A 26990-nucleotide genomic window follows, 5' to 3' on the forward strand; every position below is an offset into this window, starting at 1 on the left:
ATGGAGTAAGTAGAAAAGTCTGAAATAAACACAGGACTTACCGAGGCCTGGGGTAGCCCCTGGGTGGCATGGAGTCGGGTCTATATCATGGCCATTCTAGCAATACTAAAAAATATTTCCTTCAGTCCCCACTATGTGTCTGTTATAGCTCTTTAAAAACTACCTGGATTTACCAGTGTCTAGAGAGAGCTGCATTTAATTCGATGGCCATGCATTGGTTGGCAGGGTGATGGGGTGGGGAGTGGGGGGAGTCTTGCACATGTGCTACTAAGAGAATTAGATAAGACAGCTTAGAGTCACAGTCACCACCAGGCTAAGACCCTTTAAAGAGTCCCATTGTTATAGGAATGAGGAACAACCTGGCCTTGATGCAGTGTGTCATGCCGTCAGTGCCTTACCCTTCTCAGTGCCTTCAACGTGTCATGCACTTTCTGTTCCCTTTGGGGTGTTCCCTTAGCGCTTGCTAACATCCATCATTGCTCTCTTATTTTGCAGGAGCCTTTTCAGGCTGCCTCAGGTGCACCCCTCCCTTACCAGAGTTCTCCTTAGACTGTTCTTATTCCAACTGTGACTGAACTGTCAACGGTGACAGCAGGGAGGGGTACTCCCCTTTCTTGGGGGAGGCAGGCTTGACTTTCCTCTCACCCACTGATGTGTTTCCTGGTAGCCGCTCAGAAACTCAACCTAATCTGCATGTGGCAAAGGCCAGGCTAGCTGGGACAGGCTGAGGGTAGGGAAACAATGGGTCTGGAGTCATCTGGAAAGACTGCTGGCAGAGTTTGGACTTGAGCCAGGCCCTATATGAAAGGATTGGGGAGGGATGGTAAGGACTTCAGTCAGAGAAACCACTTAAACACAAGTGGATAGACAGCTTCTGCGTGACTGAGGAAAGCTGTTTTTCCACTCTGGACCGTAATCTCCCGTCCCTAAAATGAGAGCCTGCTGTGCGAAGGACTGCAAATAATATACAGTTCGGTGACATTGTTCTCCTGTTTGAGATCAGGGTGGGTGTCTTGCCTCTTGAGCCTCAACGTACAGCTTCAGCACCGCGTCGCTCAATTCTAGGCAGCCAGTGCCAACTGACAGGATATGGCGACAAAGAGGAGCCTGTGTATTAGGCTTGGCTTAGATGATGATGATCTTGGATGAAGTCAGGCCCTGCCTCTGACCCAGTGAGCCTGTGACAACAGGGGGAATGAGTGAGGTGTGTGGCCACCGCTGATGGGGCAGCGAGCCCTATCGAAACAGAGGAAGAACTCAACCATTACCAGATGCCACGATCAGAAAGGACATAAAGATGCTTCAGCCAGGAGCGGCAAATCACATCCCCAGGAGCCAATGGACAATGAGCACGAGGAAAAAGATTTGAGGAGAGAAAACAGAAATGGGGAAGGCCATGGCAAGTTGGAGAAAATAACAGTGCTTGCTTCATTAAAAAGATTCCCAAAGTCCACTTCCTCAACTCCTTTCTCTTCCTTATTGAATGGGGTCAATAAGGTCAAGAAAAACCAGTTTTCAGACTGAGATGTTCTCCCACACAGCCAGCTTGGATCTCCGAGTCCTGCCTGCCAGTGTCATGGGAGAATTCAGGTCTATGGGCGAATGTCACTATTGATTTGTATATTGCTTCTTGCTAGAGCCCGGGAAGCCGGGATCAGGATATCTATTTGTATACTGACGAAAGACAGGAGAGGATTGAGGCTTAGGTTCTTGAAAGGTGCCAGTTTCACCATGAGCGATTTCAGCCCAGAGAGGAGTGGTGAGTTTATACTCTTAGTAGTCTGGGCCTGTCTGCTTTTATGTTTTCATTGGTCTCAATTCTTTGGATTTTCAGAAACATGCCACTCTCCACTGGGGAAATTTGTGTCATGATTAAACACACACACACACACACACACACACACACACACACACACACACACACACACACACACCCTTCTTTCCTTTTCAGTGTTAATCACCTTCTCCCATAATTACTACTTAAAATGTCAAAGGGGAAGGAATTAATTAAGAGGACTAGGCAGTGAAGCAAGGCATGTGCCGCCACGCTCTGGGGCTGATTATAAAAAGAGTTTCCTTAAATATTTTGAGCACTTTTGGGAGTGAGGATCTTCCCTTCTAATTGAAAGATCCTTAACTATATCCCCCGTTCTGGCCGGTGGCCAGGGGTGCAGGCCTGAGTAAGGTCTAGAGGGTTCGCTATCTTCAGGGGCCTCTCTCTAACCTGGGATAGGTGGGCACAGAAGTTCAAAAACAGAAGGTGTCCCAGACCCCATGTGAGGGCAGAAAGAGCTTCAGCTTTTACAGAGCACCTACTGTTAGGAAAGACTACTTAGCATTTCACAATAATCCAGGAAGAGGGGTGGTACTTAACACCTCCATTCTACAGATGGGGAGATTGAGGCTCAACATGGCTGGGAGTTCCCCACGTCACGTGGCGAGTAACTGAGAAAGAAAACATTGACTCTTAGGTGTAATTCTAAGATTTGCTCTTTCATGGAATCCTGAAAAACTATTCTCAGTTCTCCTCTGGATCGCTTCCCACCCCAGTTTTGACAGCTAAGGCAAGAGCCAAGACCCAAGCAAGGGAGGTGGAGCTGGGAGCACAGCGCCCCGCCCAGGTCTGGTTTCAGCCAATGGTGACGTGGAACCCTCAGCCTTTCGTCCAATCAGCCATCGCTCCTCGCCCCCATCCTTTCCCCTCTGTTCCGCCCCTTCGCTTTCCCTTTGGCTCCACCGAGCTTGACCGAGCGGAAAGTCCCTTCGGCCGGCGCCGCGCCGGCAGCCATTGGAGGAAGGTCTGTTACAGGCAGACCCAATCAGAGCGCGCGCAGGGACAAATCTCTTGATGCGATTGGCTAACGCGGGTTCTTCCCTCTCCGCCCCCCGCTCCTCCCTCCCTGCGGGCGGTTCGGAGGCGGGGCAGGTGGGGGCGGGCCCAGGTAGCAGGTTCGGCTGCGCGGGGGCCCGTCCGACTGAGGTAAATACTGAGGTTGTGGGTGTGGGGCACCGGGCTGGTCCGGGACGCCGGCCGTGAAGCCGGGACCCGGTCGCCGAGCGGAAGCTGAGGCGGGTGAGTGTGCGCGACCGAGCGGCTGAGGCTAGGTCTCTGGCGTTCCTGCCCTGCTTCGGGCTCCCTGAGCCTTGGAGGCGACCGTCGGGCCTCAGCGCCCGCCCGTTAGCTGCCCCGGGCCGCCGAGCTTTTGACGTCAGCTGCGGCTGCTCCCCACTCCTTCCCCCTTTTCAGGCTCCCGGAGGGCTCGGGAGTCGCGGGACTCCAGAAACCAGAGGGGCTTGGGTAGGAGCAGCGCAGGACTCAGTCTTCCTCTTTGGCCCGCCGTCGTTGACAGATGGGGAAACTGAGGCCAGGACCCTGGCTTGCTCTCAGGGGCTGCAAGGAGGCACGGAAAGCCCCGGGTTAGGGTACCTCACGCCTGTGCTGTTTTCGGGGGGGGGGATGGGGGGTGTTGGTGGCTCCGCTTCCGGAAGAGCAGCCTGGCCTGGCTAATGGCGTGTTCTACCTTTTCTTTCAGTTTCCCTGGTCTAGGGGTGGGAGGATGGTTTTGCACAGTTGTGTAGTTGGAAGGTGTGCCCTGGTGAGACAGGTAATCCTCTTTTCCTTTTATAATCATGGTCGGTCTTGGAGGAGCATGGCGAAGCCCTGAAGGATCATGATCTTGAGTTGAGTTCAGCTGGGTCGGCTGCCAGGCTATTCATGCCCTTGGCGTTCTTTTCTATTCCACCCCTTGGCATTTGCATGTTTTAGGGGTTTGTCATCTTCCAGCCATCAAGCCTTGCAATCTCCCAACCCCCACCATCCCCGCTGCCTTCCTCTCTCTCATTTTCCCTGGAAAGTTGTCTCCTTAGAGGAGCGGTCATTCATACCTTGGTTTTTTTTGTTGTTTGTTTGTTTTGTTTTTTTTTAAGTTGGGACTAATCAGAGAATCTTAATAAGATTGTTCATTTTTTGTAATCATTGGCACCAGAGGAGAATGCCTGCATTCAAGCATCAGTCTCCTGCACACCCCCTCATACCTCAAGTAGGTTGAATGGCCCCAAGAATTTAGCCTGCCACTCCCCACTGGGAAGTGGGTGGATTTGCACTAGAACAGTATTAAGAGAAAATTGATCTGCTGGAAATTCTTAGTGAAGTTCGTGTAATTTGAATGTTGACAGTACCCAGAACATCCTCTAATGTTCTGCTGCGAAAATTTTAACGTATTCTTGAAAAGAAAGCCTTGTTTGGAGTGGTAAACTTTTGAGATGAGCTAATAAGACTAGAAACTTGTTATGTAAAATAGCATATCAAACAGAAGATAACCTAAACTCTGGTTAAGCACTTTAAGGAAGTCTTTAATACGTGAACAAAGAGGGGGCAGTAATTATCCTGTTCATCAAACTACACTAGTATCTTGTTCCTGGTTTGTATGCTATGCTCTTAAATTTCTTGGTTTATTTATTTATTTTTAACATTTGATAGGTAGTGTGAGGCTCTAGGAAGTCAGTTTCAAATGGAGCTCAAAACAGCTTGGTTTCATAACTGTGCCATTTCTCCTTTCTTATCTCTACTTATATATGTGGTAGCATAGTATAAAATTGATTGTAATTATTTTAATCCAGAGACTTAATGATATTTTAGACAAGAGTCATGTTTCTTGTTTCTTGAGTCTTATTTTTAATGTAATAGAAACTTCTAGTCACTTAAATAGCACAAGGAAATGGCATTTTGGCTTTCACAGTTACCACCTAAGCTAGTCAGGCTTTGTGGTCTATGTCCTGGACAGACAAGGAGTGGGGGGAGTCATGGTGTTAGGGTACAGTGGGTAGGGTTAACTCACAAGAAACAGTGTTGTTTTTGTCCTCCTGATGTGACTGCAGATGCAAGAGCCAGACTTTTTTTTTTTTTTAAATCTTGTAAGACCTGCTTGTTTTAGGGACTGTGTCCTTGTGTCACAATTTCTTGTGGTCTTGAAATCTCTGTATTTCTATGTACTTTTTGGACATGTAATGACTTGTTCTTTTAATCAGAGTTGGTTTTTTTCTTAAAATAGTCATTCTAACTGACTTGAAGCACTTGAAAAAAGATGTGTCTTTTTCCGTGAGTATCCGTGCCAGCCTCTTTACCTCTTCACCATTTGTAATCTGGGCAGTATTTAGTATTGTAATTTCAGTGCTGATTTAGAATGCTTCTTGTATTTTAGAACAAGGAGGCCACCTCAGAAGATGCTAGAAGTTCTTGAATTACACCTGTGAGGTTCTTAGGGATGGTACGACCTGATCACTTGATCATCAAGATGTCTTACAGCCTAGGAAAGTTAACAGTTACCATTTTTATGTAGCTAATGACCATTTGTACTGTGATTTTACAATTTGGTAGTTCTGATCTTTAATACATGTTGTAGAACTTACATCTTGATCATCTTTTTATTTCATTCATTGTAAATTGGTCAACATTTGTTTTTTTCAACCCTCATTTAGTTTAGTGATTTTTATCTTAATATAATGAAACTCTCCTTTAGTTAGCATTCAGTTTATCAACAAGCTCATATAAACAGATAAGGATTTGAGATCTCTAAGATTCTTTCTTATTCCTTTGTCTCCAGTGCCCTCAAAAGAAAGGCCTCTGGTCATCCTTGTTTGAGGCCATACTGCTGTGTTCCAGCTCTTTGCTACTCTTCATTCAGTACTTGAGAACTTAGCAAAATATACACAATTACTGTTACCTAGTATCCAGATGAGTTGTTTGTGATAGACTTGTCTTCACAGTGGTCTCCCTTCACACTAACCTGCCTCTTCACTGTGAACTTGCTATATTATAGCAGTGGTGACCTGTACTTCAGGCAGAAGCCGAGTGGGTGGAGAGCAGTCACGACACCTTAAAGATGTTGTTTTCAGTGTTTAACCCTGACTGTGTCAGAGCATAAACCCTGATGTAGAAAGAATTCACAATGTGATTTTGATGTTTCTTTTTGAGGCAGCTTTTATTGCTTGTGGTTATAAGGCTTTATTTAACTGCTGTGCAGATCCCAGTGGAATGAGAATGTTGGCATCATATTCATTACGTTAGCAGGAGGAAAGATGTGTTAGTGCATGCCTGTTGTAATTGCTAATATTTTGAGATGATAAATGATCATTTGGTTTAACATCAGGGATGTGTCTAGAAAGAGACTCAGATCTCCATGCATTTTATTATTTGCAATAAAAGAAATTAATTTTAATGTGTTTCAAACCTATTTTTCTTTTAACATATAATTTATTTATTCTTATGTGCATTGGTATTTTGCCTGCATGTATGTCTATTGTGAGGGTGTCAGATCCTGGAGTTATAGGCAGTTGTGAACTGTAATGTGAGTGCTGGGAATTGAACCTGGGTCCTCTGGAAGAGCAGTCAGTGCTCTTAACTGCTGAGCCATCTCTCCAACCCACTCAAACCTGTTCTTAATATATTCCTTCTAAAAGTGGGAAGGCAGTGCATGTTTCTTATATTTGAATAATACCTGAAAAAATATTTTGTAATATTTGCTTTAACTATTCTAGTTATCTGTGACCTGTTACTGAGTATAAACCTAGGTTCACTTGTGTAACAAGTTGACAGACATTTATCTTTCTTTGTCTAGCTCACTTTAAAAAGTGCTTAAAAACTTCTGTTTATTGCCATGAGCTATATAATTTTTTACAAAATGTAGACTTACCTCCATTAATGAGTTGCAAAAGAATTTGTTTTGCTTTGATAATGTTTCATTAACACCAATGGTTTTTTTAAATTTCAAATTGTGTCATTAGTTGTTAAGTTAGAGAACTATTAACAACACTTAACAAATTAAAAAAATGACAATTAACAAAAAGTTAACAACAATTGTTAGAGAACCAACAGAGTAGGCAATTTCCAACCTACTATCTAAAGATACTCAGTTTTAGAAAATTTTAGAAATAGAAAGGATTTATTTTAAAAATAAAATAGCTATAATATGTTTTTGGCCCAAAAGTTTGAAATGCATTTTAGAGAGATCCCAAACAACCACTCACTCCCTTTTTCCTACCTCAGCCCCGGGGAGCAGTCTCAACAATATCTTTGTAATAAGGCCTTATGCACCTTATTCTTCATGACCTGTCTAGAAATTTGTCTATTCCTCTTTATTTTTGTTTCTTGCTTTTTCAGACACACAAAAATAGCTCATCACTTCACTTCCTAGAACTGATCAGAAACAGTTAATTGGGAAGCAAGAAGGCCCTAAAAAGAGTCAGAGGCAGACTGAAACTCACAGAAATGGCTGATTGCAAGAGGGACATATAAGTACATACTGTGATTTATAGAAAACAGGCAAGAAAGCCAGAGGACAGGATGAGAAGCTTTTTAATAAAGAGTAAGCATCCTTCTATGTTGAGACTCACTCATAATAATTTATATTCCTAATGATAACTTAAGTAATCAAGAAAAAGTATTTTTTTGAAAAATGCTGACATATTAATAGCATTTTAGTAAAAAACCCAAACACTTTGTCTTGGTGCCTCAGAGGCACAGAGCCACAGTGAGGGGTTGTATAGCTTCTTGGATGCTCATTTGAGGGATTTTGTTTATGTGGGGCTAAGAATGAGATGTCCACAGGTGTATTATGTAAGTGCCAGATATAAATTGATTCTATTTCTGTTGAAGTAGACAGTGCCCTCAAGTGGAATTAAAGAGCATATTACAGAAGGAAGCAGAAAGAGAAGCTCATACTGCCACTGCCTTCATCCTCATCAAATGTGCAGAGGCTTTAAATGATGATGGCTTGGAGGAGTGCCTACCTTAGCCTGTTTTGGGTGACCCGAGTCTCTCATTTGGGCTTGCAAAGGGACAGACTCCTGCAAATGTTACTGTGATGGAATACTTATCACCTAATAGTGTTTTCTAAGAGATACGTTACTCTGTGTGTGGAATAGTCAGGTTGTTTCATCATTGAGTCAAACAATACAGTTCGATACTTTAGTTTTAAGTGTATTTGATTTGAATTGCAAGAATAAAATGAGTACATATGATCATTTTATTAATTGCCGCCTTTAGCCTCAGGGCTGGAGATGGATACCTCCGTCTTAAAGAAGGATGAAACAAGTACTGTATTTAGGAATGGAGTAGCCACATTCTTATGACAGAGATGCATAGAAACTGTTCTTTTTAGAAAGACAAATAATGAAGCCCTTAATTTGAAATAATCTAACTGTGTTTTTAAAAATATGTGCTTTGGCAGTTAGCCCCTACGCCATGGATTTCTGAACTGGTTTATAATACCTGGCATGGATTTCCTCTAGCAGAGCAGGCCTCAGATCCAGTAGAGCGTGGTTGGTTGATCCCATCACAGTTGTGCCACTAGTGGGCGTGCTTTGCTTCTTCTGAGTTAGTATTGTAATTCATAGGATTCATATATGTATGTAATATATTTTGGTTATCATTTCCTTCCATCCCTGTCATCCTCCCTCCCTATAGGTCCCTTTACCACATTCATGTCTTTTTTCCTTTTGTGACCCATTGAGCTTAATGATGGCCACCTGTTGAGCCTACTTGGGCTCAATAGTGGATACATATATAAAGATGATGACGTTCTTACTCCCAGAATCCTCCTGTAGCCAATAGTTTAGCAAGGATGGGTAAGGTCTCATGAACCCCTATTTAATCCATGACTAGTTATTGACATGTCCAGTCTTTTATGAGTTCAGTGCAGACAACCACAGCTGCCATGAGTTCATGATCACAGTGGCTATGTTATGGCCAGAAGAAAGTGTTTTGCTCCTCCTTTCTTTATCTTCCAGCTTTCATATTCTCCACCCCCAATCCTACCCCGTTTTGTAACATTCCTTGAACCTTAGGGAGAGTAGTACAAATGTTCTGTTTAGAGCTGAGCACTCAGATGCCATCTTTTCTCAGCACCTCGGGCAGCCAAGATTCTCTGCATTCACCACTGATCATTGTAGAGAGAAGCTATCTGATTGAGGTGGAGGGTAACATTTGTCTGTGGGAATAACCAGAGATGTTTAGAAGTCAGTTGGACACCATGCCAATTTAGGTAAACAACAGTTGTAAGTTACACCCTAAGCCACGGATTTCTGAACTGGTTTATAGTACCTGGCATGCAGAGTAGACCTCAGATCGAGTAGAGTGTGGTTGTTGATCCTATCATAGTCATGCCACTAGTGTACATGTCTTGCCTTCTGGGTTAGTATTGTAGTTCATAGGGTTCACAGCTGGGTAAGACCACTGATGTCCTGTTCTACCCAGCAGCCTACATAACACCTTTTAGCATTGTGAAGGCTAATCAGCAGGAAGTGTCCGTCCCAGGTCTAGTTTGATTTCTCTATTATCTTACAGCTAAGGGATGTGGTGTCTTTAGCAATAGAATCTTATCATCTGTTTCTGATGGGCAATAAACAAGACTGACAAGAGTCTGTATTGTCTGGTAGGCCTTTGGGACCTCCCTGAACTGACAATTCATAAGGAAGTATCACATACCTGGCCCTGTGATTTTTGTTTAATAACCATGGCTTTAAGGATCAGCACTATCTAGCCAAGCAGGATATCTCCATTCTAACTCTAAGTTTCTTTTTAAATTGCCTTACCAAATAGTAGATTTTGTTCTGGCAAGATGGCTTAGCAGGTAAAGGTGCTTGCTGTCAGTAAACATTGAACCCCTACCCAGATCTAGCCAATGGACAGGACACTCTCCACAGATGAGTAAAGAGTGGGGACTGACTTTCACGTGAACTCTGGTGCCCCATATTTGACCACGTCCCCTGGATGGGGAGGCCCGGTGGCACTCAGGGGAAGGATAGCAGGCTACCAAGAAGAGACTTTATACCCTATGATCATATACAAGGGGAGGAGGTCCCCCTCAGTCACAGTCATAGAGGAGGGGAATAGGGTGAAAGTGGGAGGGAGGGAGGAATGGGAGGATAGAAAGGATGGGATAACAATTGAGGTGTAGAATGAATGAATGAAGGAAGGAATGAATAAATAAATAAATGGGAAAAAAGGTGCTTGCTCTCAAGCCTGGTGAGCTGAGTTCGATTTCTAGAGCTTACATGGTGGATAGAGAGGACCAATTCCTACATGTTGTCCTTGTACCTGTACATGTGAACTGTGGTATTCATGTGTAGCAGGAGTGGATAACTTTGCCTTGCTCCTGATTTTAGAGGGATTCCTTCATGTTTTTCTCTATTTAGCATGATGTTGGCTTGTCATATACAACATTTGAAATTGTATTCTTTTAACTAATCAGTTAAAGTAGGCTTTAAAATTAGGCTCTAGAATTATTTTAGTAATAGTTTTAAATGTAAAAATTGAAGCTGGAAAATAATCACTTGTATATTCTTTCCTTTTATACATAGTTATAACTGTGGCATAAACCCCACAATTTATAGATATAAATATATCAGTATTACTGTATCTAATCTGTCATTATTACATAGTCCAAATTTTGATGCTACAAACCATTTAAAAATATTCTTTATATACTCAGATTATAATATTTAATATTTATGATTATAAGAAATTAAATAGTTATAATTAATATCGTTTACATCTCCCTGACTAAGCACAAAATGTACAAGATTATGAAAATGAAATTGAGGAGCTAAAGAGATGGTTAGTAGTTAAGAGTGTTCTGTTCTTACAGAGTACTTGAATTCAGTACCTTGCACCCATAATGGATGGCTCACAACTGCCTATAATTCAGCTCCAGAGGATCCACGCCTACCTCTTCTGACCTCCTGAGTACCTACACACATGTACCATATAATCACATGGATACAGCATATATACATGCAAATAAAAATAAAACATATAAAATTTAAATTGAGTCAGATAATGTACCATTATCAAAATAAAGCATATAGATAAATGAATTGTAGATGAAGTTTCAGGATTTAATATTGTCATATTTTTATTGATAAAAGATGTTTAATACTGTAATGTATAACTTTCTACTTAAGTTACATGTTTGGAAATAATAGCCTTTTTAATTAATAAGATTATGTGTGTTTTCTCAAATACTGTGTCTTATCAGTTCACGTAAGACAGAAATGCTACTTTGTAAAGTTTAAAAAAAAAATTTCAGTTGGGCAGTGGTGGCGTTTGCTTTTAATTTCAGTACTCAGGAGACAGAGGCAGACAGATCTCTGAGTTTGAGATCAGCCTGGTCTACAGAGGCAGTTCTAGGACAGCTAGGGCTACACAGAGAAACCTTGTTTCAAAAGAAGAACAAAAGGGGGGGGGCAGGAGGGGAGGAGAAGAAAATCTGAGTCTGTATATGAAGGGTAACCTTAAAGTTTTTGTTAGATTCTAATTTTATACTTTTGAAACAGTTGTTATTTTTATTGTCTGTGGATGCTTTGTTACTGGATTTCTTAAAAATGCAGTTACAGTGGACACAATTGTATGTTATTTAGCTTTAATTTAAGGTCGTATGAATGGAGTCTAAAGTTTGTTTTGCTTGTTTGCCAGGCACTTTGAATTGCTGTCTTTTTACAGCATGGACACCAGGTTGCTAAACGCTTGCTTTGGGACTTCCAGTGAGTTCCATTGTTTGGGTTTTATGACAGATTCACTAGTGCTTCCTTCTTGTGAGTGGATGTTCTGAAGTTACTGCCACAATGAGTTCAGGCCTCTGGAGCCAAGAGAAAGTTACTTCACCATACTGGGAAGAACGGATTTTCTATTTGCTTCTTCAAGAATGTAGTGTAACAGACAAACAAACACAGAAGCTCCTAAAAGTGCCCAAAGGGAGCATAGGACAGTACATCCAAGACCGCTCTGTGGGGCATTCGAGAGCTCCTTCTGCAAAAAGCAAGAAAAACCAAATTGGATTAAAAATCTTGGAGCAACCGCATGCCGTTCTGTTTGTTGATGAGAAGGATGTTGTAGAAATAAATGAGAAATTCACAGAGTTACTACTGGCAATCACCAACTGTGAGGAGAGGCTCAGCCTGTTTAGAAACAGACTCCGACTAAGTAAAGGCCTTCAGGTAGATGTGGGCAGTCCTGTGAAAGTACAGCTGCGATCTGGGGAAGAGAAGTTTCCAGGAGTTGTACGCTTCAGAGGACCTTTATTAGCGGAGAGGACGGTGTCGGGGATTTTCTTTGGAGTAGAACTGCTGGTAAGTTTGATAAGATATTTTAGTGGTTTTGTGTGTCTGTGTGTGTGTGTGTGTATGCGCACACACACAAGCATACACACATCTTCTCCCTTTACATGTATATATTTTTTTATATTTATGATCCTTAGGATTTGTGGTTTTTTTTTTTTTTAGTGAAGTTCTCAGGATGGACCCCAGGACCCTCTGCCACTGAGCTGTATCTTAGCCCTCAAATGTATTAAGTGATAAAATGAGAGGATATAAAGACAATGCTTGAAAATTTAAAAAAATTGTCTCTTGTAGTAGGAATATATAAGTCATTATTCTGGGCTTTCATATCTAAGAAGTTTTAAGTTATCTACATTAAAGGTTAGCTGTACCAATTGTAATTTCTTCAAAGTGTGACATCATCTGCAGGGTTCTTAAAGTATGTTGCAGCAATTTCAGTTTGTTTATACTTACTTATCCCTGATTTGTATAAACTGCCCTGGAATTTATTTCTGTTGGAAACATACCTAAGAATTCTGAATATTGGTTCTCAGCAATGCCACACTCTGAAATTCTTGTGAGTAGAATTTTATGCTTTGTTCACTTCTTGATTTGATTTTTCAAGCAGTGAGATAATTAGGTTTGACAGCCAGTTACGATGTGTGTGTGTGTGTGTGTCATGTGGTCACGTGCACAGTGCACGCGCGCGTGCGCACACACACACACATAAACACACACACGTTGCCAGGCTATTAAACTAGCTTACATCAAGTTCTCCTAATCTGCTTCTCATCTGTGACGTCCTTACATGACTTGGAGTGTTTCTAGGGTACATTGATACAGGGTTTAATACAGTGGATGGCATACAGTTTGCTCTTAGTAAATGAGCTCTTTTGTTTAATGTAGAATGACAAAAATCATGGTAGTTTCAGTCTAACTCTTTCACAGAAGAATTATGATTTGAAATTATGATGTAGTTTCACAATCAGATTCAGCTTCTCTCTTTGTGAAATAACCTAAACCCAACTGCAACTGCTAGTCATATTTCTTATTATGTGTGTAATTTAAGGTTTTCCTAAGGTAATTGTCCAGAAATCTCTTTAATGGATACTTTTTCTACATTTCTCTTAAAACACAAAACTCAAAACCAGGAAGAAGGCCGTGGCCAAGGCTTCACTGATGGGGTGTATCAAGGGAAGCAGCTGTTCCAGTGTGATGAGGACTGTGGCGTGTTTGTTGCGCTGGACAAGCTGGAACTCATAGAAGATGATGACAATGGATTGGAAAGTGATTTTGCAGGCCCAGGGGATACAATGCAGGTTGAACCTCCTCCTTTGGAAATAAATTCCAGAGTTTCCTTGAAGGTTGGAGAAAGTATAGAATCTGGAACAGTAATCTTCTGTGATGTTTTACCAGGAAAAGAGAGTCTAGGATATTTTGTTGGTGTGGACATGGTAAGGAAATTTTGGATTGTATTATTGCAAATACATGTATTAATTGCATTACCATTTTAGGTATAAATTGAATCCTTAAAACGGACTACATTATAGTACTTTAAAGGAGACAGTCCAGTTTTTCTTTGTTACAGAAACATTGAAGTAGGATATGTGAGTAGATACAGAATGCATCTACTACATTTTTTCCAGTTTTAATAGTCTGGGGAAATGCTCTTCTTTAAATGCTCTCATTATTATAATTGGGCAGTAGACAAAAGCAAAAACCAAACCAAATTGAACCAATAAGACAAACCGACACGTCCCTGACCTAGCCCAAATATGTTGGGCTTGTCATATAAGACTATATGATGTGTAAATCATATGATGTTATATTTTCCTTTAATTTAAAAAGTTTTTTTGTGCTTTTTGTGCATATTTGATAATGCTTTATTGATTTTTCTGATAATGAATGTAAAAAGTCATTAATAGAAAATACTAAGGAAAAGAACTACACTGCTTTTAAATAGATGGAGTATTCCTGCAGGATTTGTGCTGTTTAAAACTTTTATTATTGTGGTAAAATGTATACATATAAATAAGAAAGTTTGTACCTTAACCATGGTTAAAGTGAGTTCAGTGGCATCTGCTATATTCTCATTATGCCTTCTCCACTGTCTGTCTGCAGAGCCTTTTCATCATCTCATGCTGAGTTCTGGTCTTATTAAATAAATCCTGCCCATGCCTGTTAACCACAGTCTAGGAATTTGCCTGTTGTAGGTACCTCAGAAGGGAGGTTATATGGTATCACCTCATTTTTATTACTCATACTCATTAATAATAGATACATTCCAATGTTGACTCTGTTTCTTAGCAATTAAACTTTATTATACAACCCAACTAGCTTATACAAGAAGGAAAAAGGTTAAAGGGACAAAAGAGTGAACCTTCCGGTAGCCGTTCCACGGGACGGGTCCTTAGGTGTCTCTCTGGCCTGCGTGCTGGTCCAGCTGGTCCGCTGCCCCCGCATGCTCTCTCTGCAGCCGACTTTGTTATTCTCTCTTCCCCAACTGCCTGAGTCACGTGGGAAGGACAGGCTCCTTCTCCCGGTGAGGGTCCATTAGAAAGACAATAGTCCAGGTGGGGTTCCCGGGTCTGCTTCCTGAATTCCAGACCCAGGATGGCTCCACTCAGTCTGTCACAAGGTATTCATGGGGTGCCCCAAGGGTAAAGCCCACCAAGACTGCTCCCACCTATGACAAAGCTTAATCTTTCCCACATTCCAACACACCTGTGGTATGGGCAAAATTTCATTATGGATAGAGCTTCCTTTATAATTATCAACACCAGGGTGTATTAGGAGAGGGCATGAGCAGTGGACTCACACGGTGAGGTATTTTTTAGCAATCATTTTTACCTTTTCAGAAACACTCTGAAGAGATGGTAGGGCATGAATGTCTAGCCTGTCCCTATAACCTTGTGCTTAGAAAGTGTGTTAGATACTCATTAGTTAGGTACAAAATAAGAATTTGCCAGACTCTTACTATATGAAATTAGAGCCACAGTACGACCTATGGCCTTTCAGCATTGCTAGTAATTAAGAACCAGTGTTTCAGAGGAGAAGTTGTGGGCTGGGTAAAGAGAAAGTTGGAGAAAGAAGGCCATTAATCTTTGGATACAGTCTACCCTTGCTATAGATTCTTTGGCCCAGGCTTTAAATGTGGCAGGATCTGTATGGGTCCTCTTCTTTGATGGTGGCCTAGGGGATCAGGCAGGCTGTCTTGAGGCTTGCTTGCCAGCTCCACCCATGGTCTGTCCATCACCATGTCACTTATGCAAACATCAGTTCCAAACGCTCCCATTAGGTTTTTTGAGAAGAAAGTTCATCAGCTGCAACTTTTCTCATTCCTTTCTATTTCCAGGGACACTTTACACACACACTGGTGCTCAGAGCAATGTTTCACTGTCTCATCTGTGTAACTTAGAAAATCTTCATTGTTGAGGAAAGTTGTATAACCACAAATGACAAAGAATTCTGAAATAACTACCATTCTGCTTACAGAAAAGCATATAGTAATTCAGAGAACAAAATGCCCAGGGGATGTAAATGTGTGAGTAACTTTTCAGGGTAGGTATCTGGGCAAAATAATGCATTCCTAGTGATTTTTTTTTATCCAAACAATGCCTCTTTAAATCTCAGGTGATGTTATTAATGTGAATTAAAGTATGAAAAATACTTTTGTCTCATTATTTTCCTGTGTGTTTGCTGTAACTTAATTATTATTTTTTATTGTAAAACTTTGTTACTTTATAGACTTTCTTCTTTTAAAGGCAAAATAGTTAAAATTTATCAATGTGAAATATTTTAGATGATCCTTTTTAAAGAAATGTAGATATTGGTGTTTTCATTTTATTGAGGAGGACCTAAAGGGTAACTTTTATGGCATTTCTAGGATAACCCTATTGGCAACTGGGATGGAAGATTTGATGGAGTACAGCTTTGTAGTTTTGCAAGTGTTGAAAGTACAATTCTCCTGCACATCAATGACATCATCCCAGGTATGTGTCTTCTGTGTGTTCAGAAGACAGTTTCTAATGTGTATTTTGTTATGAGAATGCAAATACATGCTTTAAGATAGATCTTGTGAAATTGGCTTTCATATTGTAGCATTGTCATTAATATGCTTTATTTACCCCCAGACAAACGCAATACAAGTTTATTTCTAAAAGTATGTATGCACGGAATGAAGTTTATACATTATTGCCTACATTGTCTTCTCTGAGACATTCTAATAGAGAAAAAAATACTTTCTTATAATTGAAAGATTTAAAAATAAAAAAAGCTGTTACCCATTACAGTAAGAGTTGAAACTAGAACCCTGCAAAGAGAAATTGGTTATCTCATCTAAACTCCACAATGGATTTAAGATTCTTGTTAAATGGTGGCTGAAGTTCTTTTTGTTTTAAGATGGTATTAATGCTAATCATGAACCATGACTGTAGTCAGAAATATTATGTAGTTTTATTATAATTTTGTCTATTATATATATTATTACAAAAGTAATAATTCGGGCCAGCAAGATGGCTCAGTGGGTAAAGGCAATGAACATACATTTATTGCTGGGAATGGGACCCGAAGTCTTGTATACATAGCACAAGAGGTAAACACTTTCCCATTGAGCTGTGGTACAACCTCTGAACTTAAAAACAAACAAATGAGAAAACTACCACCACTAACAATGCCCCCGACCCAGAAAAAACCCTTAAGAACCTTTTGTGTTGCCTCAAATAAGTATTTCCCTTGGCTGCTATGCGGTAATTGACAGTGGTAGCAACTCCATCCCCTGCTGTTGGAATCCCCAGTAATTGGCTAGGGCAGTAAAACCAACAGAGGCATTCAGAGATGGGGATGTTTTTGTAACTTGAATAGAATGTCCAAAATCTGCAGGTAGACCATAGGCTGGGGTGTGCCAGGCCTGGAATTAGATGGTTTGTGCTGTCTTTATGTTCTGAACACATTTATAAGAAAGGTCTTAATACGTTTTTTTTGTTGATTAAAAACATGAAATAGAATAAACAGCAAAAGTAACAAAATCAACTGTGGCTCAAATCAGACTTAGATTGTCTATAATGAAAGTAAATGGCAAAGCTAAAGTTTATGTCCAAACCTGCCTGATTATCAACCTGATTTTTTCTTCAATCCCCCAACAAATGCCGTATTCTGTGAGTACTCTTGCATAGAAAATCTGCATAGAAAACCATATTCTTGGTGTCACATCCTAAGAATATTGTTTCTATGGAGATGTATTTTGTCCCTGGTTCTATAAAAGATGATTTAACTGTAGCAAGAATCATAAATGAGCCGCAAACTTTTTTTCCTTTATTGGTAATGTTGACACAAAATGCTTTTGAGTTTCTTTCTATAGCTTATTTTAGGTCCAGAATTTCTTGTTTCATAGAAATGGAAAGCGAAGGCTCCTAGCCTGCACTCTGCCCATCCTGTCTCCCTGTTGATGTCAAGTCATAAATTCTTGTTTTACAGTTTGAGTATGCGTCCCACACAGCTTTTAGTTGTGCAGCAAGAGGCGTGAGATTCATGTGATAGTTTTATTTCAGTTTTGCTCTTAAAAAGTCTGACATACTTTTGATTTAATATGTATTTGTTATTAATTCTTTGTGAATTTTCATAATGCAATAATATATTTTGATTATAATACCCCATCCAACTCCTCCTGGATCCCCAGTCCCAATTCCTTGTCTAACCTCTTAGAAACAAATGGTTTACATTCAGGGGAAAGCATATATGCGTGCTCATGTTTTATTTAGTGGTATTTACTTTTTATGCCTATTTTATGCATAGTTTAGAATGTTGATGAATTGAAACACTTTTAATGTTACAATGAGTGCTTATTGTTAAAAAAAAAAAAAAGCAGCCATATAAAGCATCATTCATTCAGATAGTAGTAAGCCCTTACACAGGCTTCTTTAGATGTGGATATTTTAGGAAGCAAAGCAGGTAAGAATTCTTGGGACTAAGAGTCCCCATTTGGTAGAACACTTGCGAGCAAAGCTGTAAGTTCAAGTCTAGTAATGAACAAAAGTGATAATTAGGGACAGCAAGATGGCTCAGTGAGTAAGGGCATTTGCCTTCAAACCTGATTCCTGGAACTCTTGTTTGTAGAAGGAAAGAGCGACTCTTGCAGATTGTTCTCTGACCTCCACATACATGTTATGGCACATGGGCGCGCAAGCGCGCGCGCGCGCGCACACACACACACACACACACACACACACTGATAAGTTAACTATACAGATTTTAAGAATAAAATAATTCTTGTGTGAACCCCTCTCCCCCCCTCCCGTCTCTCCCTCTCTCTGTCTCTGTCTCTCTCTCTCTTTTTGATTTTTCGAGACAGGGTCTCTCTGTGTTAGCCTTGGCTGTCCTGGACTTGCCTTGTAGACCAGGCTGGCCTCGAACTCACAGCGATCTCTCATTTTAATAAGTGGAGATAGACAACAAATGAGCAGGATCTGTGGTTAGGTTGATGGTATTGAGGCTAGAGAATGGTAAAACAAAGGGTAGGAAGAATGGCGCGCTGGCCCGTCATAGTCACATGTCCCAGCTGACCTCTTCAGGAGACATTTGAGCAGCCACACAAGAAATTAGAGTTGAATTGAGAGGCCCTGTCCTAAATAAATTTGGAGAGCTATGCTAATTTTATAATGCTAACTTGCTAGGTGGCTGAGAATAAGCTCATGTAATTTTCCTTTCATTATTTGTGAATTTTTGCAGAGGAACCAATTCTGGGTAATACTGCTTCTCTGCAGTCATATCCTCCAGTGAAATTTCATTTCAGTTGGCAAAAAAATTTGTTTAGGTATTTTCTTTTTTAAGAAAAAGTTTTCATGGGTTACCCAATGGTGCTTTTTTTTTTTTTTTTTTTTAAAGATTTATTTATTGATTGTTATGTATAAAGTGCTCTGCTTGCATGTACTCCTGCAAGCCAGAAGAGGGCGCCCCATCACATTACAGATGGTTGTGAGCCAGCATGTGGTTGCTGGGAATTGAACTCAGGACCTTTGGAAGAGCAGGTCGTGCTCTTAACCACTGAGCCATCTCTCTAGCCCCCCCCCCCAATGGTGCTTTTGAAACCTTAAAACCCATGACATTTTTGAGTGAATGTAACTGTCATTTTTAGTTATCTTAATTGCATTGCTTTGAGTTTTATGCTTTATAGCTGAATGAATTATGCTATATGAAGTTATAAGATGGGGGAAGCATTACATTAGTGTTTCTGTTAAAGAAGGAAGCAGCTCACATATGCTGGCTTGGTTGTGCTGTTTTCATTCTTCTGTAGAATAAAGGCTTGAAATGTTCCCACTCCAGCTCTTCAGCTGGATGTTTTCAATATATATGCATGTATGTGAATAATATGTATATATACATTCCACCTCTAAACTTGTTTGAAATAAAAATGGTCTTAGATTCTGCAGTAGTACATAAGAAGTGGGAAGGAGAGAAGAAAACAAACTACCATTTTTATTTTCCTTGTGCTGGAAATGGGGTGTAACCTTAAAAGGAATTTTTTTTAGCAGTACTTACCTTAAAAAACATTTCAGTTGTATTTTAGTTAAACACTGGTATAGAATTAAAATAACAACAACAACAACAAAACAACAACAACAACAACAGCAAACCATATAAGTTTCATGACCTAGGAGTCCCTTGCCAGGAATCTTCTGGATCCTTGCTTGTCTTTAACGTCATTGCTGGTTTAGAGCAGCATTGAGAAAGGGAAAGCATGCTTTTTCTTTTTCAAAACTATTGATATTCATAAACCTTGAATAGCAGATAATTAAGAATGATACTGCTTTTATACAATAAATTATACTTATTTGCCAACAAAATAAAGCTTGCAAATAGACTTTTAAAAAGTAAAGTTGTTTAGATAAAAATTAATTTAGTTTATTTGCATACGCCTTCATCTTTATTTTGTATCATTAACAGTCCTTTCTTGGGGGGAAAAAAGCATGGCAGTGTCTCCTTTAGTTCCTTAGTTTATTTTTTTCTTGCCCAATTACCTTCATTTGTGGGACAAAATTAACATTTCCAGCACGTAGGAAAGATTCTTTTTGGAGCGGCTGAACAGTTGGCGAGATTTGGGAAGAATTCTGTCCTGTGAACTGTTTCTTACCGCTTGTGTCTGAATACCTTTGCTTCAGCCTGCTGTAAATATGTCCCTCTTTGCACTGCTGTTTCTGATGGCTCAAAGTATTAACACATCTGATGTAGCACATTCAAGTTTGTAAAATTGGGATGAAGCATGACAATTTGTGACACCCCTAAAGTATTTCTGCTTGTTGAGCTCTGTCTCTGCCTTTTACTTGTAAAGGTTAAGAGTTTAATACAATTAAAAACAACTCAGACTACACAGTATATGCATAGTCACAGAATTTTTAAAAGGAAATTATTTAGTGGGACCTTTCCCTCCTGAAGCTGATAATGTCTTTTTGTATCCTTCTTGATCAGTGTGTGTGTGTGTGTGTGTGTGTGTGTGTGTGTGTGTGTGTTGCATAGTTCATGTCCTTTAAAAAGGTAACCATTTTGTTGCACTATAATTGATGCATAGCGTTGGACAGTGTATCTCAACTGTCATCAGAGAAGCTTCTTCCTGCAATAGATGACAGTTAACACAGAGACCCTCAGCTGGTCACGGTGCAATGAGTAAGAGACTATGGAGTGTCAGCCCTAAGTGGGAACATACACCTTACACCCCTCCCACCAAGGCTCAGGGAACTTTGCCGAAGAGAAGGTGGGAAGATTGTAAGAACCAGAAGTAGAGGTTGACTTCAAGAAGACAGAATTTTCTGCATACTGCAGGGTAGTTATGTATATAATCTCACACAAATTGTGTCACCATGCACAAGACCTGTGCAGCCTCAAGCCAGACAAAATCCCAGCATGGAGTGAGGGGGTAGTGGGTATGAAATGCCACCACTGAAGCCACCTGAAGCGCTGTTGACATTGATAGCTACTGGGGGAGGGAGCATCTGCAGCCACTAATCCCTTCTTTGTTTCTCTGAGTTTGCCATTTCAGAACAGTTATATGTTAGTGGATTTGTATAGGACATAGTTTTGGGGGTTTTTGATTGACTTTTTGTCTCCCCATTATTCTCTGGAGATGTAGCCATGTTATGTAAGTGGTCTCTCAAAGGGATGTAGCTCACACCCTTGGCACTGGGATTTTCATTTAATCAATCGCTTCTGGGAGGAATTTGATCTACCCACATAGGGCATCACTATTTTTTACAGTAAGCTTCTTATTTTTTTGTTTTTACTTGTTTGTTTGCTTGTTGGTTTTGAGACAGGGTGTCTCTGTGTAGCCTTGGCTGTCTTGGACTCTCTTTGTAGACCAGGCTGGCTTCAAACTCACAGGGATCCACTTGCCTCTGCCTCCCAGAGTGCTGTGACTACAGGTGTTTGCCACCATACCAGGCTTACAGTAAGCTTTCTAAAGAAACTGCTACAACATTTTATAGAGTGAATGTATGGTATCACATGACTACTGGAAATATTCAAATAATCCAGTCTTTCTACATACTCATAGCTGCTTTTGATGTTAGCTATTCTGAGAAATATGTGGTGATAGCTCATTGTAGTTTTGTTTCCTTGATAATTCATGATACTGAACATGTTTATGTAATTATATACTTATATTCTTCAGTAAAATATATTTTTATCTACTTTGACCAGGTTCTAATTGAGTAATTTGCGGTTTTATTGTTGAGTTTTATAATTTAAAAAAATATATTCTAGACACTACCCCTTTGTTGAGTATGATTTGCAAATATTTTCTCCTAGTTTTAACCTTGCCTTCTCATCTTCTTTACATGGTTCACTTTGGGGAATAAATCCAACAACTTTTTACTTAGTTCTATATTTGGAAGTATTTTTCAGTTTTAAAACATGAAATATAATTCATGTGCCACCACCATTACGCCATTAAAATATAACTCATCAGTCAGGGTTAAGTGCATTTAGAGTATTGTATGCCTATTGCTCTTATCTAGCTCAAGGACTGGCTTACCCATCCCCAGTAGCAGCTTCCCTCTAGGCCCTGGCAACTGTGAATCTGCTTTCTGTCTCTCCAAGTTTGTCTGTTCTGGAATTTCTTCTATACTGAGTCAAGACTTCTGGTCATGGGAGACAGTTAGAGCCCACAAGAAGGATTGTTTGAAGTACCAGAGCTCAGCAGGCAACTCTGATGTTACCTATTAGGTCACATACAGATACCGTTATTTACAATTATCTAAAATATTTTTTTCTGATTAGTCATCCACGTTTATAGAGATTTTGCGATAATTGCCTGGCATTGGGTTTCATAATGTCCTCATTTTTGGGTGCATGTTAAATTCTCAATTGGGTTTGAATTGTGCTCCATGACTGATGTTATTGGACAAATACATCATTTAAACAATCCCTCTTGGTTTAATGGGCTATTCAAATTTATAGACATTTTGTTTGAATAACTTGTTCACTCTTTTATTACTATGATTTTGAGCCAAAGAATCTTCAAAAGGACTTTTCATTTTCTTACAGAACCATAAGAATAATGATCAAGTTCCCAGTTCTATCATTTTGAATGCAGCCCTGATGCGTGTATATTATGTATACTTGAGGTCTGATTTTTTTTTTTGCTCAGCAGTGTTCATGTTGTATATAGCAGTAGTTTGCTCCATTTTATTGCTAAGTAGTACTAAAAATGTAGTACCATATTTTCAGTGAACTCTAAAAATCATCCCTTAGAAGTTTTTCATCTTCTTGTGGTGTAGGGTTGAACCCAGGGCTCTGAGTATGCTGGCAATTGCTCTACTACAGACCTGTATCTCTACCTCACAGTTTTTTTGCACCTCAATCAGTTCATCTGTTGTATAGAATAGATTGGTTTCAGCCTTTAGTTATTATGAGTAGGGTTATTGTGTTCATTTTAGTGTGCTGTTGAGTGGATTTACTATTTCCTTGAATATCTTTAATCAGGATAGTTTCAGTCTTAAACTGGGCGTGGTGGTGCACGCCTTTAATCCCAGCACTTGGGAGGCAGAGGCAGGCGGATCACCGTGAGTTCGAGGCCAGCCTGGTCTGCAAAGGGAGTCCAGGACAGCGAAGGCTACACAGAGAAACCCTGTCTCAAAAAAACCAAAACCGAAACCAAAACCAAAAAAAGATAATTTCAGTCTTATAAAATTGTCTGTTAAATTTATTCTTGTCTACTACATCATATTTACCTTTTCTTCAAATTGAAGCCACTAAGTCTAACTTGCTTTATGATCCAAGTGATTTTGGATTATAAACAACATATATATATATATGTTTGATTATAAACATCTCTTTTCAGATGGAGTTACACACTCTTAGTTACAATTGACAGTGGGCATTAATTGTCTTTAGTCAGTTCATATGCTATAACTTGGAACCTTTCTCCAATGACAAACAGTTATAATTTTCCTCCAAAAAACTGTTGTAGATGACATAGATATCTGAATGGTAATGTTATAAAAGCATTTTTAGTATTTCTTTTATTATATAATTTGTTAAAATTATGGTTAGTCAGTATAACTTTAATTGAAATGATAACTGCATATTTCATTTATTATATTTTGAGGTATTAAAGATATATAGTTTAATATATATATCTATCCTCCTCCAACCATGGAAAAAGATATCAAGCATTATTTATATGTAATTAATTCAATATGACTCCCCTTTTTATTTTATTTTAGACGGCCTTTTCTGTATTTAAAATATAAAAACTTTTCTATTTTTCCTTTCTGTCCTCAATATTCGACTGTGGGGGCTACCATTCTTGCTGCTAACAGCTTTATCAGGTACGGCCCCTCAGCGTTGTGTTGCACTTCATGAGTGTGCTGTTGAGCTTCCTCAGGGGAAGCCTTCACCCTGACTCTTTTATGTTTTGTTTACTTGATCAGTGTTTGAATGTCATATGAACTTACCAGGCTTTAGGGTTTAGAAATATCTTTGAATCTAAAAGAAGTTTGCCAAAATTTTTTGTATCTGTACTTTGAAGTGAAACTTAGAGTGCGTTCTTAAAAAAAATTACTGTTGTGTGTCTCTGGATTTCTGCATTATGATCTGTGGGTCATTCTGTGTTTTCCCTGTTTACGTGTGTCTGTATACACATCTTTTATTCTTAATGTGTGTGTGTTTAAAGGGAAATTAATCTGAGATACTCACTAGAGTGGCACAAATATGTTTAGTATGTCACATCATTTAGAGATTTCTCCAGGCGCATCAGCATGTAAAAATTCTGGTTTTTGCAGTAAATAAATTGTCTATCTTTCTTTATTGTAGCACTTTTTATAATGCTTGAATGCAAAACACTTTATAATATGTAGGGTTGTGCTGGGCATACTGATCTGGAAAATGCAACAAAAACTATGAATAAGTTTTCTTTATAGCTTTTAAAACATCAAACAAAATTGACTGCATTTAAGTCCAGGGTTGATTTTTTTCCCCCTGAGAAATTACTTTTCAGTGCTTTTGAGTCTTTAAAGAGAATCTGTATGACTATAAAGATTGTGCTTTTTTATTGGAAAAGATTTCTTTGTTTTGTTTATGCTTTTGTCATTGATTGCTAAACTATTTATTCTCTTCCATATGAATTTATGTTTATATTTTTAAAAATATGTTTACCGTTTCAGAGAGCATGACACAAGAAAGGAGGCCTCCCAAACTTGCCTTTATGTCAAGAGGTGTTGGTGACAAAAGTTCATCTAGTCATAATAAACCAAAGGTTACAGGTATGGAGCCATTCCTGGTAGTTACTTTACATGATATCTGATTTTTCCAGATATTAGATAAGCTCTATGTATTAGTATGTATATATAATTTATTCAAATATTTTATGTAAACTAAAATTTTATGTACATGGTTATAAGAATGCCTTAAGGAGACCACCAAAATAGCCACCCCATGTGGATAGAGAGAACATCCAGAGGGAGGCATCTGAAAGAGTCCAGAGCAGAGAGAAAAAGAAGCAGACTGGACGTGACCAGGGTTGCCTGTAAGCGAAGAGAGAATAGTGGGGGCTGGGGAAAAACCTTGCCTTTATTAGAGGACAAATGGGGAGCTGGGAGTAGGGAAGCCCTTGGGCTGGAGGGAGTTAGGGTAGACAGGAGATGAGAAGAGCTAGGATGCTGGCATGGGCTGCGAAATGTTTAACAGGTACTTGTGATACTGAGGGATCCTAGAGGCCAGCATGTACTCTGGTATGCTAATAGACACTACAGACAGCCATTTGTCCCTTCTGCCAGTGATTAGGGTAATGGCTCATTGTGGCAGAGAGGAACCAGCTTCACAGTTCCTGAGGAATGCTGGCTTTTATCTAAACACCAGAAAACCTCCTGGAGTCCAGGACTGTCTTTTAGAGTTTAGGGAATTGGAGTTTCCTTTGGACCTGATGCTGGAGACTTGGGGACATGGAGACATTGAGATTCCTGAGACTTGCTCCTGTTCTCTTATGTATTGAACAATTACCAAACTTAAAGCTGAAGACAACAATACAATGCATTGTTTGTATGTGTCTATTAGTTGTGTGAGCAGCTGGTATACCATATGCATATTAATTTATTTATAAAATCTCTTTTACACTATATTGGCTTTTTTTTTTTTTTTAAAGAAACTTTTCTTGTTCCACAGGATCTACCTCAGACCCTGGAAGTAGAAACAGATCTGAATTATTTTATAACTTAAATGGATCATCAGTTGACTCACAACAACAATCCAAATCTAAAAATCCATGGTACATTGATGAAGGTAATCTATAATGTTAGTCTTCTTTATAATGATGCTGTCAATGCTTATTTTTAAACTCTATTTTACTTGGGGTATTGAAGCCTCTACTTCCCTTCCACCAACCCCTTAGCCCTGGGTAAGAGAGAAGGAGGTTAGTGGAGAGAGGGAGTGCAGATGCTTTACTTCTCCCAGCTGTTTAGGGTCATGGGTTATTTTGGGGCAGTACCAAATGCAGCAAGCAATTTCCTTTCTGCCTATCCCCAGGCTGCCACGCTGTCTGTCCCTGGTCATGCCACATACCACACACCACACTTTCTTTCTCTGGGCTCTCCTGTTTGTCTTCCACCATGTCTCTCTCCATGCCGCTTGAGGCAGGCTGTTACCAGCTGGCAAAGACCATGTCCCGCAGGAGGCAGTTATCAGCTGTGGGCATACTTAAGCCCAAACTAAAATCCCACATTTGGGATTAAAACAAAAACATCATTTACATAATAAGTGAGTTTACAAAGAAACCAAAACTTCCATTACATGATCCTCTGGGTTTAATGGCATTTTGGAAACAGTGACTAGATCATTGCTAATATGCTAATGTTGCTGAACTAAAATATTAAATGTATTTTGAACTACTCTGCTATTAGGGTTGGCAATACATTTGAAATGTGTTAATAGTCTGTTCTTATCTCTTAACTCATCAGCTTAGGACCAAAGGTTTCTAGAAATGAAGTGACTCATTAAAAGACTTCCCTATTTTACTTCCTTTAACACTTTACCTTCTCTTGTTTCTTAGATTTCATTTTCCTGTTACTTATTCATTTCTTTCATCTGTTCAGCAAGTAGTTATTGAGACATTCTTAGGTTACTAGGACAGAGAATAAAATAGATTTAGCCCTTGCCTTATTTGAAGCTGTAGTCAGTTTGTTAAGATAGAAATTCATTAGACACGAATACATGGCCTTGTAGTGTTGATGAATGCAGTGACAGGACGTGGTGCTGTGAGGGTGCTAGAGAGGTCACAAGGCAGTCTACATTTACCAGGTGTCTTAGTGCTGTGATGAAACACTAACCAAAAGCAACTTGGAGAAGAAAGGGTTTATTTCATCTCATGCTTTTAGGTAACATTTCATCACTGAGGGGAGGTCAAGGCAGGAACC

General features: G+C 39.7%; 1 protein-coding gene across 1 annotated transcript in view; it reads left to right on the forward strand.

The window, feature by feature from the left end:
* Positions 1-2908: 2908 nt before the first annotated feature.
* Positions 2909-26990, forward strand: part of Cyld (CYLD lysine 63 deubiquitinase) — a 45662-nt gene continuing 21580 nt past the window's right edge. The window contains exons 1-6 of the mRNA XM_051169254.1: positions 2909-3073; positions 11474-12126; positions 13245-13547; positions 15980-16085; positions 24747-24845; positions 25744-25860. Coding sequence (XP_051025211.1) covers positions 11623-12126; positions 13245-13547; positions 15980-16085; positions 24747-24845; positions 25744-25860 — 1129 coding nt within the window. The 5' untranslated portion in view covers positions 2909-3073; positions 11474-11622. The remainder of the gene's footprint in view (positions 3074-11473; positions 12127-13244; positions 13548-15979; positions 16086-24746; positions 24846-25743; positions 25861-26990) is intronic.

The sequence above is a fragment of the Acomys russatus genome, chromosome 26 (assembly GCF_903995435.1).
Source record: "Acomys russatus chromosome 26, mAcoRus1.1, whole genome shotgun sequence".
NCBI lineage: Eukaryota > Metazoa > Chordata > Mammalia > Rodentia > Muridae > Acomys > Acomys russatus.